Source organism: Cotesia typhae, unplaced genomic scaffold (assembly GCF_013202065.1).
Source record: "Cotesia typhae breed Kobodo isofemale line unplaced genomic scaffold, CoteBio_Ctyphae contig_22, whole genome shotgun sequence".
In the NCBI taxonomy this organism is placed as follows: domain Eukaryota; kingdom Metazoa; phylum Arthropoda; class Insecta; order Hymenoptera; family Braconidae; genus Cotesia; species Cotesia typhae.
The window spans coordinates 6,850,366-6,864,214 of NW_027423728.1; the positions used below are offsets into that span (position 1 = coordinate 6,850,366).

The 13,849-nt window shown below is 25.3% G+C and overlaps 1 protein-coding gene across 6 annotated transcripts in view; it reads right to left on the reverse strand.

Annotated features, from left to right (window-relative positions):
- Window positions 1–61: 61 nt before the first annotated feature.
- Window positions 62–13,849, reverse strand: part of Rdx (BTB/POZ and MATH domain-containing protein rdx) — an 83,203-nt gene continuing 69,415 nt past the window's right edge. For all 6 annotated transcript variants that reach the window (XM_074237920.1, XM_074237921.1, XM_074237917.1 and 3 more), the window contains 7 exons: window positions 10,930–11,074; window positions 6,078–6,199; window positions 4,811–4,962; window positions 4,591–4,718; window positions 4,307–4,484; window positions 3,915–4,236; window positions 62–3,757 (listed from right to left, as the gene is read on the reverse strand). In XM_074237920.1, the coding sequence (XP_074094021.1) occupies window positions 3,613–3,757; window positions 3,915–4,236; window positions 4,307–4,484; window positions 4,591–4,718; window positions 4,811–4,962; window positions 6,078–6,199; window positions 10,930–11,074 (1,192 nt within the window). In that variant the 3' untranslated portion in view covers window positions 62–3,612. The remainder of the gene's footprint in view (window positions 3,758–3,914; window positions 4,237–4,306; window positions 4,485–4,590; window positions 4,719–4,810; window positions 4,963–6,077; window positions 6,200–10,929; window positions 11,075–13,849) is intronic.

Consider the following 13,849-nt stretch of genomic DNA (forward strand, 5'->3'; position numbering starts at 1 on the left):
GTGTCGAAATAAAGCTGAATTAAATGCAGTTGTGGAAGTTACGAAGATTATTTTACGAAAATAGCAGTAGTAATTTTTATTGACAAAAAACAGATTTATGATGAGGTAACACTTGTCTTACTTGTACTTAGTTTATCAAATTATCCAGTCATACGCTCATATATTCTTGCTACAGATTGAATATTTTTATCTTTTTGTTATACATAGATGCATGTATATTACACAAATTGTCACTCGGTTTAAACATCATTTTAAGACAATTATTTTTTTTTTTCGCGTTCGACAGTCCCAAATTTTTTTTTTTTTTCTTTAGTACACGGAAAGAACAAAATTACACTGGATATCATCCCATATTGTACTCAGTGTAATCTGTGGTGAAAAAAAAAATTTCAGATAATATCAAATATAATCCAGATTATACTAAATTATTATTGGATTATACTCAGTGTAATCACCGATTTGACCAAGTAATTTTTTGGATTACACTGAATATAATTCGAAAAAATATCCAGTATAATTTGAATTATACTCAGTAGAATCTGGGATTATATCTTTTTATTTAAATTGTGATATTCTTTTTTCTTTTTTAATTTATGAATTTTTAAAAAAATTTTTTAAATTTGTAATAATTAATTTTTTTTTTTAATTGTTCATTTTTTTTTTATGTATTTTTCAAAAATACAATGCAATTTGGGGTAAATATTTTAAAGTGGAGTCACCATTTTAATTTTTATTTGATTTTATTGAAATATTAAAAGAAAAAAAAAATGCACAATTAAAAAAAAAAATTAATTACCACAATTTTCAAAAATTTTACAAAAATAATTTAGTATAATCTGAATTACATTTGATATTATCTAAAATTTTTTTTCACCACAGATAACACTGACTATAATACAGAATAATATGCAGTGTAATTTTTTTCTTTCCGTGTAATATCAGATTTTTATTAATTTAAATAATTATAATTTAACAATATTGTTTTTTAATTCGCAGTTTAATTACATGAATTATTTTTTACAAAAACAAAAATTTTTTTTTTATTAAAAAAATATAAAAATTTGTAATTTAGTTTGTAGAAAAAATTTCTTTAATAAAAAATAAACTTTATGAATTTTTTTTAAAACGAATTTTCGAAAATAAACTTTAAATTTTTTTATAAAAAAATTTTTTCTCGGTATTTATAAATTTGAACGAACATAAAAAATGAATATAATCTAATAACAATTACAAGTAAATAATAAATAATAGTCGATATAAATTAAATATTACAAAATTGGGACTGACAGAACTAACAATAATTTGAATATAATTTTTTTTTTAATAATTATAATAATTATTGTAAGAATTTACAGTGAATTAAAAAAAAAAGAAAACTATTTAATTTAGTCATCAATGTAAATTAATGAACCAAAAATAGTAATCGGCAACTGGCTTTAGGATCGAAAAGTTATTAATTTAATATAATTAAAAATGAGTTAATTGGGAATTAGAAATAGTTGCAATAATTACATTGGACTTATCACAGAAAATGTATGGCATTAATCGTCATTAATTAATGTAAATGGTAGTTGTTATAGTAGTTAAAAGTTGTTGTTGTAATTAATAATTATTTAATCAATCAATCAATCAATTGATTAATTAATTAAATAAATTCGTATATAAACTAACGTCGGAGGATCGGGAAGCCAGTACAATAACTATAAAAAACAAAATCATTCCATTACTCATTTCTCCTTTCTCATTAATAATTACTTTTAATAATTAATCATTACTCGTTACTTATTTGTTTACTCTTCGGGTTGCCCATAATTACCACACGTTACAGTTACAATTAATAATTATTTTTTTTTTTTATAATTTATCGTGTGTTACACAAAAAACGATTAATAGTTTTTTTCCTATAATTTACTAACATTCTATACAATTTTAATCATTTATTATTATTAATTCATTTTTATGCCTCAATCTCTTTTAGTGTTTTTTTTTTTTTTTTTTTTTTTAACAACAATTTTTATTTACCTAATTGTCACATTATATTTTTTTTTTTGTTAAATTTAAAATAAAAATTTTTATTAATTATTTAGATTTTTTTATTATGGACAACCTTTAATTAATGAAATAAAAAAGCTATCACTTTTAACTATGCGAGTCAGTAGAGAAAATAAAAAAAAAGCTGTGCCGAAAATTATAGTCTAAATAAATCGAAAAAATATACAAGGCACAGGTTGTAAGAATAAAATAATAATAATAATAATTATAATTAAAATAATAGTTATAATAGTACAAATAATTATAATTATAATAATAATAATGATAATAATATAATAATAGTAGTCGACTGTATTTAAGAGAAAGAGATCATAAAAAACACTAACTAGAATCATTTTCCCTTTTATCTGGAAGAGTTTGACATTAATATTAATTTTAATTTGTTATAATTTCAATCATTTCAATTACATTACAAATCACTATCATAAACAAAGTATCTAAGTCTTGATAAATCGATTTAAAATTTAGCGTAGTAATTTATGTATTTATTGTTTAAGATTTATCGTATTCCTTTTAGGAATAAAATAAAAAATAAAATAATAAACGTGTTACACAATAAGTCTGGCCGACGCCTTATCACAACTTGTTCTGCGTATCGGTACGTGGGCAATGGCTAATTTAGATCGTCTTGGTCCCTCCATCTTCATGAATCACCTTCTTCCCGAATAAAGTGTTAGTTATTATCCTTTTGGTTCTCAGTTATTTCTCTACTGATATTTACGAAGTTAAAAGTTGATATTAATATCATCGATGGACTTGTTTGACGATTAATGGCTAATTTTCATCATCCCTTGATGATCTTTATTTTCATTTTTTACACTTGGAGATTTTTTTTTTTTTTTTTAAATTACATTTAATCCTTTTGATGTCTAAGTGAGCCTGACTTATTTTTTTTATTTTTTTTTTCCATCAATATCCTCAGAAAATTTTCATTTAAAGGTTTCTTGATCTTTAAGTGTTGATAATAATTCCCTTGATACTGACATTAATATCAACTTGGACATATTTTCTTCCCAGACAGAGATAAAACGGCGATCAATAAGGGACGGGTATTAAGGTGGGTAAAAAACTCAATTGGTGAGTATACAAATAATAAATTAATATTAATTCTGAAAATTAGAGAATTATTTAAAAAATATCTCATGACATTCGTTGCACTTTAATGAGTTTATTTAATTATTTGACACACTACCGACGCTCACTGAACACAACAAAAGTTTGCGGACACCCCCGCTTAACTGGCCGTGAGTTTATTTATTATTAATTTTTAATTAAATCGATATTTTACTCCTGTTTTAATTATCACGGACCATGGACACTAGTCGTTGCGACGGCCGACAAAAAAATGGGTGGTCGCACTAGGAAACATTTATTTATTTATTATTATTTTATTATTTATTTATTGATTTATTTATTTATTTTATTTTATTATTTATTAATTAATTTTAGCACTACGCGTATTATATCTCACTGTACACGAAAATAAAGTCAAGAGGGATGTAGGTGGGGCGGTGAAGACACTGTTGTTGTGCCCGGTATCAATGGTAATGATGATTGCTTTCAGCTTTGTTTCACACGTTTGCGAGGCGGTCCGATCGGCGGTATTTGTTGCGTCGCTAGGGCACGAAATGCCTCCGCTATTAAGTGTGGATGCGTATTCACCATCGTTTTGAAACCAGATGTATCCATTACGTCTGTAGCATGTCTGTAATTTAAAAAAAAAAATTATTAATTTTTTTGCTAAATTTTTTATTATAAAAAATTATTGATTAATGTTTAAAATTTAATTTAATTATTAAAATTTAAATATAAATAAACAAAATTTTATTTTATTAAAATAAAAAAAAAAATTAAACACTTACGTATTAATAAAGTCTATGGCCTGTGCTTTTAATTGATCTGCACTGTGAAGATCGGCAAGTATAAGAATTTCCGCCGCATTATCGATTGCTAAATTTGTACAAAGTGCCTCTTCGCACATGACTTTGAGCCTTTCGAGAGCATATTTATCCGCCGCAGCTAACAAATCATCCGCCATTTTCTCAAGATTTGTCGCTTTGCCCGTGTAAATAAATCTCAGCATCTCTTTTAGAACCTCGTAATCTACATCTGTTATATCCACGCGATTCTGCTTGCGCTCCTCCATTTCATGCTCAAACATCGCGGAGAAAACTGGACTACGCGCTAAAGTAAACAAATATTTTATTAATAAATTAATCAATTAACTAAATTGTATTTATAAAACAATATTTACCTGCTAAAATAGCTTTGTGCGCTCTGAATTCATTACCACAGACAGTTAATGTAACGTCACTGAATTTTTGGCTTTCAAAAAGTGTTCCAAGATCTTCTGGTAATCGGCATTCTGGTACTTTGAATTGGATTGTATTACTTTGACCGGAAATATTGACACTATCTGCTACTACACTGACCTGATAATTAATTTTAATTTTTATTAATTTAAAAAAATTTTTAAATCCATAAAATTATTTTAATAAATTGGAAATTAACCAACATTTAAATGTTAAAATAATTTACCTCACAAAATATCGTTAGTTTATCGTCTGGCAATAAACCATTGGCTTCATCTAACAGGAAGTCTCTTCTTATGAATTTTTTAAAGCCCCAGTCCTTGCCTTGGACAAACCTGTAGGCTCGTTGGCTCTCTGTAAATATTAATTTTATTTATTGTAATTTTAAAATATTTAAAAAATTTTTTTAAGATTTAAAATTAAAAAAAATAATAAAAAATACATACCCATAGCTTTGGTTTCTTCTCTTTTGGCATTAAGAATTGAAAATTTGAACTTTGCTCTAACTTCTGATTTATTACAAGACACGAGAAGCAGATAGAGTGATAAATAATCCTTGCTTTCTTCATCCAAGCCTTTAGGATTAACTCTCAGGCACCTAAAAAATAAAAAACAAATTATTAATTAAGATAAATAATAAAAATCCGCTATCTTTACTAATTTTATTAGGCAGTAACTGATAACTAGCAGTGCGATATTAATATCACTTATCAATGTGAATAATAGAGCGATTGTAATGGTGAATAATTAAATAACACTCGGGTGAATTTGAAATAAAATGTTAAATTTTTAATCGGAGATGAATAATACAATAAAAAATACTGTCGAGCAGTCGGTGAATAGTGGACTCATCGATGAGTTAAATAAATCTGTTTTAATCCTGTCACCGGCAGTTTTCATATAATAATAATTATTATAATAATAATAACAATGTATAAATATATTGCGACGAAAATGTCAGCGTCAATTTTAAAAGTAGCCTTGGTTTAATTTTATTCGGATTTTGTCAGGCCATTGCAATACACTGACATTGAATCAATTTACAATATAACATTTCATTAATTTTTAATTGTTTTAATACAATAATATTAAATTATATTTTTATTATTTTTATAGTATTTTTGGTTTTTAAAAAAATTATAAATAAATAAAATTTTGCTTTATTAAATTAATAAATTTTGTTTAATTGCACTTTACTTTTTTAACTATTGACGTTTTTGAAGAAATAAGCTCATCTCGATGTTACACTCATCAAGAGCTTTCATTTGAGTACCCACATGCATTTTTGATATATTTTTCATATATATATATATATATATATATATATATATATATATATATATATATATATATATATATATAGATATATACATATATAAATATATAAAATATATGAAAAATTGATGTGGGTACTCAAATGAAAGGTCTCGATGAGTGTAATGTCAGGATGAGCTTAGAAATTAAAAAATATCAACAGTTGAGAGAATGAAAATCCATTTTATCATATAAATACACTGGCCACAAAATTTTGCTTATTCTCTTAATAATATAAATAATTTTTTAGATTTTAAGATAATTGGTTTTTAGAAAAAATTTTATTTTTTTAATTAGAATAAAATTGCAAGTGCCAAACAACTAGGTCAGTGTCAATAACTGGGTCTTCTACCTTACCAATAAATTTTAATAATATTAAAAAAATAAAAAAAATATTACCATTTAAGTTTATCATTGGCCCCGGCAGAGAATGTCGAAGATTTGAGAACCTCCCCCATTTCTTCTCTGCAAAAACTGAAGTTGTTGATCGTCCACATGTAGCTGAATTTCACCACCTTCACCTGTAAAAATAAAACCTTTAATTGTAATACTTGTTAAAAAAAACCTCGATCATTAAAATTAAATCTAGACATTTTTAATTTTAATTTCCAGTGAAAAAGAGTTCTTCCTTCTGATCAAAAACCGAACCGACCCAAAATCTCTTGTAGCCTATCATCTTGATTAAAAAAAAAATAAATCCTCACCATTTCTGAATTTGACGCATCTCCAAAATTAATTAATAAATAATTAAATAAAAAATGAAAACCAAAACAATTGAATTATCAGAAATAAGACCAGGAATTAATTCTCGTTAAATACGGCATTATATTATTTACACGTGCGGTTAAATATCAAGGACACTGAGTATTAATTATCGTTTACGTAAGCAGTAATGTGTTTTATATCTTGTATCTTATACGTTGTGTATTGTATGTCATAGAATATTTTGCAGCAGAGTTTAACTATTTGAAGAAGTGTATATTATATTTATATTGCATATTGCAGATACGAAGCGTTTGGTTACTTCGTTTATGTTATATTACATTTAATATATCGTATCATATCATGTATAATGAGCATGAGAATAAGAATAAGAATAAGAATATGAATACTTAATAATTTAATTCAACCAATGACGACTAATTTTACGTTATATTTTTATTAATATTAATGCATTCACATATGATACGTATTGTAACGGTCTGGTGACATTCCTCTGACAATAAATAATAAATAATATTTAAAGTTTTTATTTTTAATTGGAGAATTTTAACTTCAAATGTTAAAGAATCGAAGTAATTAGCATATTTTTTATTAATTCACCTGAAAATTAACTAGTTTTATTTTTTATAGTTATTAATTATTATGAAATTTTGCTTCAAATTATTTTAAATTTTTTCTTGATGTCGTAAAATTTTTAAGAACAAAAAATCCATCAAATCTTCAAGAAAAAAAACTTTATTATAAAAAAGAAATTACTAATTAAACGTACAACCAATATTATTTTTAAGATTAATTTAGTTTTTTTGGCTATTCTTTATTTTTTAGTTTAAATTACTTATAAGACAGAATTATTAAAATACAACTAAGTTAACTTTTATGTAAGCCGCAAGGGAATGCCAAAAATAAATTATCGAGTTTAATTTTTTATATAAAAAATTCAAGACATTTTTTTTTATTTATTTAAAATTTTTTTGATAAAAAAATTTAATTTTGTCGATTGAATTTTTTTTTAATTAGTTTTATTCAAGTATTATAGATATTATTCTAGAGTTTATTAAACTTGTAAAATTCATCTCAAAAAAAAAATCTTTGCTGTTAAATTTTTATAGAATAAATATTTTTAAGTAAAATTTTAGCAAATTCTTAATTTAAAAAAAAAAATAGATTTTATAATTCCCGCCTCTTATAGAGGCTACTTTAATCTTTGTTAATTTTTTTTTTTATTTTAAAGTGCTTTAATAGTCAATTGGCAGAATCTTTAACGTAATGTAACGAAATATTTTAAGAACCTAAATTCCAAAAACTAAAATTTAAAATTTAAAATATAGTAATATTAAAATGAAATAATTAAGTAATGTGATGCTAGAACCAGAGCTTTAATTATTTGTTAAGATGCAGATCAATATAACACTGCAATGAAAAATTGTTAAAAGCAGTTTTTTCTGTTGTAAAATGATAAATAAATATCTATCTAAAATTGGATTTTATAATTTTAAGAAAATTCTTAAAATATTCTTGGAAAATTTTTTTTACTATCACATTTCAATAAAAATAAAAAAAAAAGGAATAATAGTAAAGAAGTCTGTAATTTTAGTCTCTTTGATGTTGAATTTTCGAGAGTGAATGTAATAAATTTTCAATACTAAAAAAGAATAATTCTCAGTAGTTGGTATTATATATTATATATATTTTGCTGAATAAGCTGGTGATGATGATGATGATGATGATGATGATGATGATGATGATGATGATGACGATGATGGTGGTGATGGTAGTGGTGGAGATAAAAAAGGAAGAGGTCGAGCCCCCTGGATGTCAATGATCCCTGACGACTTAAACGATGTGTGTGTGTGTGTGTGTGTGTTCTGTACTGTGCTGACCTTGGAGAACGAGCCAAAACTATTTGTCTATACCAGTTTAACTTAATGGGTTCAATGAACTTTTGTTATCGCAATTGTTATGATTTGTATTTATGAATTCTATATTATATTATTATATATTCTGCACTCAACTGTGTACTAAGCGAGGGATATAATTTATAAATATAATTATTCAGAGAATTTTTTTTTTTTTTTTTTTTTTTTTCCAACTTTTTGCACAAGTGTCGACTAGACGGCGGACAGGGAAATAGATCGATAGGAAAATAGCTGGAAAGAAAACCTTGACGTGGATTTCCGCGTATGCAACCTTGCTCGCGTGATGCAGGTGAGTGCGCCCAAAGGGAACGCAGGAAATCACGCACGGGTCGATGCTCTTATCTTAACCCCGGTTTTGTTCTTAAAAATTGTTTGCTGCGACGGAAATAACTTTATTATTTTTTTATTTATTTTTAAGTTTGGTAGAAATTATAATGATCATGATAAAAGTGACAGAAAGTGAAAGTTTGACGTATTTATTTTGGAGAAATCAGTCAACATTTTTTTATCAGTTAGAAATTTATTTTTTTTTTTTTTTAATTCTACTTTTAAGCACTCGAAAAAATTATTTTTTTGAATTTAATAACTCTAAAAAATTTCAAAATAATTTTCTATTTTAGAAATTTCTTAAATTTAAAAATCATTTTTCAAATAAAATTCAAAAAAGCTTTTTATAAAAATTTATTTTTTAAGATTTTTATTACTCCAAAATAAAATTTTTTATTCTAAAAATTTGAGTCAGTTTTTAAAATTAAATTCTAGTTAGACTAAAAAAAATAATTCTTTTAAGAAGTTAATCATTGAAACTAGTAATTAAAAAATTGAATCTTTGGTACAATTATTAAGAAATTAATTAATAAATTAATTTTTAAAAAAAAAAAAAAAAAAAAATTAAAAATTTTATCAGTAATAAATAAAAGAAAAAAACTAGATATTTCTTAATGAAATTAAAAATGAGATTAATGAAAGACAAACATTTAGTAGCAAAAATGGTAATCTAGTTGCGGTAATTAAATAAAAGTGTTTAATTTGATAATAAAATGAGAAAAAAGAGGAACTAAGAAAAAAAGAATGTGGAGGAAAGGATAACTGAGGAGGATAAAAATAAGAATAAGAATAATAAGTTTAAGTAAATGTAAAGTTAAGTTTAAAGGGGGTCTATGCTCTTACTCTGGCGGTCGACGCCCTATGAGTGTCGTTCAACTCTCTTAACAGTCTTACTCGTCACCACTCCCGGCGATCCGGCGATCGGCCTTGAATCATCCTCCCGTGTCCGTCTATGGGCCTACACTCACGCACCGGGTTAAACTCACCCAGACACAAGCGGCTTCCGGTTACAGGATCCAACAAACGTAATCACAATCATAATCACGATCATAATATTTATATAAATTTTATCTTTAATCTTTAGGCTGTTATTTGTTATCTATTTTATATTTTCTCGAACCGCGAATTGTTGTTACGCTGATTCGCGGGATGCATTTTGTTTCCTGGTTTATGTATTTTCATTACAATCCACCGTAATAAGCCGATAAAATTTTATATAATGGTATTTAAATTACATTGAGAGAGATAAATCAAAATTATCATCTAGAGAATAATTTCTTGGCTCAAGAATTTTATCAAATTAATTCTTTAAATTTATTTATTAATTTAAAAAAAAAAATATTTGATTTTATAATTAAGTAAAAATTACTTTTCTTGTATCAAGAAAATTTTATAATAATAATTTAAATGAATTTTGTAGAGATGTAAGTGCGAAATTACAAGCTGCAGATGAGCGAGTCTCTATTAAAGATAGTTTAGTTTTTGCAGATAAAATAAAAGTTGAGGAAAATATAATCAACTCGAGCGACATCAGGTCGTTCACTTGGCATCCAAGCCAAAATTATATTAATAGATTCTCAACGCCACATCAACTTTATTTACATATACATATATTCTGTCTATATACGTCTGTCTTTAATAATATTCTGCGTTTCATATTTTTAATTTCTGTTTATTATTATTTAATCTTTAAATTTTTTTTTTTTTTTTATTCTAAAATTACACTTGAAAATTATTTTTTAATTGACTGGGTATTAGTTTAAAAATATATGTCAAATATTTTTGTTAATAGGTTTTTGTGTTAGTAGAAATTGTTGATTAAAATATTTTTAAAAAGTGGGTTAAAAGTTTTGTTTTTAAATCGAGTTTATAGTTAATATTATTTTGGTAAAAATTTTTTAGTGAATTGAAAAATTGTAGAAAGTTCTTAAAAATTTTTGTAAAAAATTAATTTTAATATTTTTTTATGATATACAAATTAATAAATAATTTTCAAGTGTACACAGAAAGAACAAGATAACACTGAATATCATCTCAGATTATACTCAGTGATATCTGTGGCGAAAAAAAAAAAAAAAATTAGATAGTAACTAGTATAATCCCGATTATACTGAATGATATCTAGATTATACTCATTATAATCTGGATTATACTCTTTGTAATCTGGATTATACTCATTATAATCTGGATTGTACTAGCTACTATCTAAAAAAATTTTTCACTCAGTTATTTCTCAATTCAAGAATTTTTTTATTTATTTAAAATAAAATTCAAAAAAAAATTACCTGTGTGTAACACCAATTTTCAGCAACTGGGGTGTTAACTTCTAGTGGCGGCGGGCTCGGAACACGGCTTACCGCCATGCTACTATTACTGTGTAAATTTGAACTAACCCGCGACGTTTGAGGTGCACAGTCGCTCACCGGGTGTCTGTAACATAAATAAAATTTATCATTAATAATTTTAATTAAAAAAAAAAAAAAAATTAATTCTTAAAACTCAACAGATAATAAAAATAAAACTTTTATATTCAATAAATAAAATTATAAAATTTAATTTTGTAATAAAAAATAGCGGAATTTTATTAAAATAATAATTAAAAAATATTTGAAATTCTAAAAAGTAATTTTTTATCAGCGTAAAGAAAAGAAACGGGTTGAGTTAAAGGAACGAAGGAAAGAAAGGGGAGTTAGAGGTAGAGGGTGGTATGCAGGGCACGCGATGGTGCTCACGTGTACCAAGTACGGAACTACTAGTGTAGTGTACTGTTGAGCGAGCACACAACTCACAACTCTTTACTGGATACAGAACTCAGTACGTTAGCCCCTCAGGTTCATTGGACCTCTTTACGCTCTGATGCACGGAGAAGCACTCCTTTAAATTCTTTCTTATTCCTTTATTTCACCTCCATAATGTTTATTGTTTACCTTAATAATTTACTTTTTATATTTTATATTTCTCAGACCCTTCGGGGTTTAAATGTCAGGTCATTTTTATACGCAGGGCAGAGTCATTGAAGTTCCTCAAAGAATAAATAATAATAATAATAATAATAATAATAATAATAATAATAATCATCATCATCAAAATAAATGTTAAATTTTTTTTTTATAAAATTGTTTGACTAAGTATCAAATGGAAGTAAAATTTTTTTATTTTTTACTCAGTGTATTTGAGTCAGACCTTAAAAAATTTAACTGATAGTTGGATCATTAAGGTATTAAGTTATCAATTTTAGTTATCAGTTAATGACGGAAATTTTTTTTAACTGTAAAATAATTTTTTTAATTGCCGCTGTATTTAAAAAGCTAAAAAAAATGTTTAACTTCCCACTAAGAAAATTAAAAATTAAAAAAAAATTGGGAAGTTATTGTTTTTATCCTGTTTTCCAAAAAATCGAGTTTTCATCAATTGAAGAATCTTAAAAAAAATCTGAAAAAAAATTTTATCAAAAAATAGTGTTTTATTAAACTTCTATCAGATTTTTGAACAAAACTACATGAAAATTATATTTTTGAGCTCTTCGAGTTCAAAAACATAATAAGCGCAACTTTGAGCGATTAATTAGCGGGAAGTTGCGAGAAGTTGCAGGTATGGCCTTCAGGGTCAACCTTTTTCCTAATTTTTTTTTATTTTCTAAAAATTATAAAATTTTTTTTCAATAAAATTTTCTGATGAAATTTTGTTACATAATTATTCTGAAAACTGAAAGAAGTTAACTTGGAAATAGAGTATTAAGCAGCCGATATAGCTTGTGGTGAACAGTGAACAAGTTATTTCCTGGTTGTTGGTTTAGTTAGGGAAAAGTGAACTAAGCGTCGACTAGTCGATATGACCTCCGCGAATAGACGTCTAGAATAAAACTCAAACATATCTCAAAGTAACCGTAACTTTGTTATTATTTTTATTGTGCATATTTATAATAAGTTTCAGTATATTTAAAAACAATGTTGGATTGAGTTTTAATGAAACTCCGGTAAGCGGGAGGACAAGAAGGTGGGAGGTGGGAGGTGGGCGGAGGGTGGTCAAGTCACAAGTCACAACAAGAGGGAGTAAAAAGTTATAAAACGAGAAAGTGAATGATGTAAAATTAGTATTGTAGTAGCTTGTATGTAAGTCCGATGACCCTAAGGGGCTAATGCACTCCCTGTACTGACAGTACTCTAGTGATTGTAGTTGTTGTTTCCGCCTGCATAGTATAAGAGACACGTGACTGGAACCTCAATCTTATCTACTTCATTCATTTTATCTAATTTACATCTTTTTTATTTTTTAACTTTTTTATTATTCTTCGCTGTTGGTTATTTCACGATGGAATTTTGATTCTTAATGTTTGATAAAAAAAATTATCGATAGTTTCTTTAACTTAAATTTATTATCAATGTTTTTTTTTTTTTATGGGTTGTACTAAAAAAAATAATTGAATTTTTTTATGTCAGTAAAAACAATTATTTTTAGATTTACAAAATTTGTTATGAAAAAAATTATTTTATCCATCAGATGTAATGTTTTATAATTTTGTTAAAATTTATCATACAATTTTAGAGATATTATTTTTTTTTGTTAGTATTTTTAGATGAATTATGTAACAAAAATTCATTAAAAAAATTTATTTAAAAAAAGGCATTTTGGATTTAAAAAAATTAATTATGAAAAATATTATTTAAAAATTTTTGGTTTTTATTTTTTTATAGATCAGATGCCGTCTTATAATTTTATTAAAATTTATCATACAATTTTAGAGATATTATTAATTTTTGTTAGTATTTTCAGATAAATTATGTAACAAAAATTCATAAAAAAGTCATTAAAAATTTTCTAGCATCTAGAGGATAAAAAAAATTTTTTTGTTGCTCTATAATGCATCACGTTGAGCCAATTTTTATGTGTGTGTCTGTTAATGTGTATGCATATGTTAATCTGCGCTGATATTATTATTATTTAACAGATTTGTACTTTAACACTTGCATATAAAATTCAATTATTTTTTTTTTGTAACCAACATCAAAGTTCTGACTTAAAATTTGATAAAGCAAGTAACTTTTGTGAATTAATAATTTTTAATTAAAATAATAAAAAAACTACTGAATATATTTTTCTATAGAAAAACAGAACTAAAATTGATCTTTAAAAAAAAGAGTCATGTGATGTAATGTTTATGAACTTACACTATGATTGATAATAAATAAACAAAGTATATTTTAA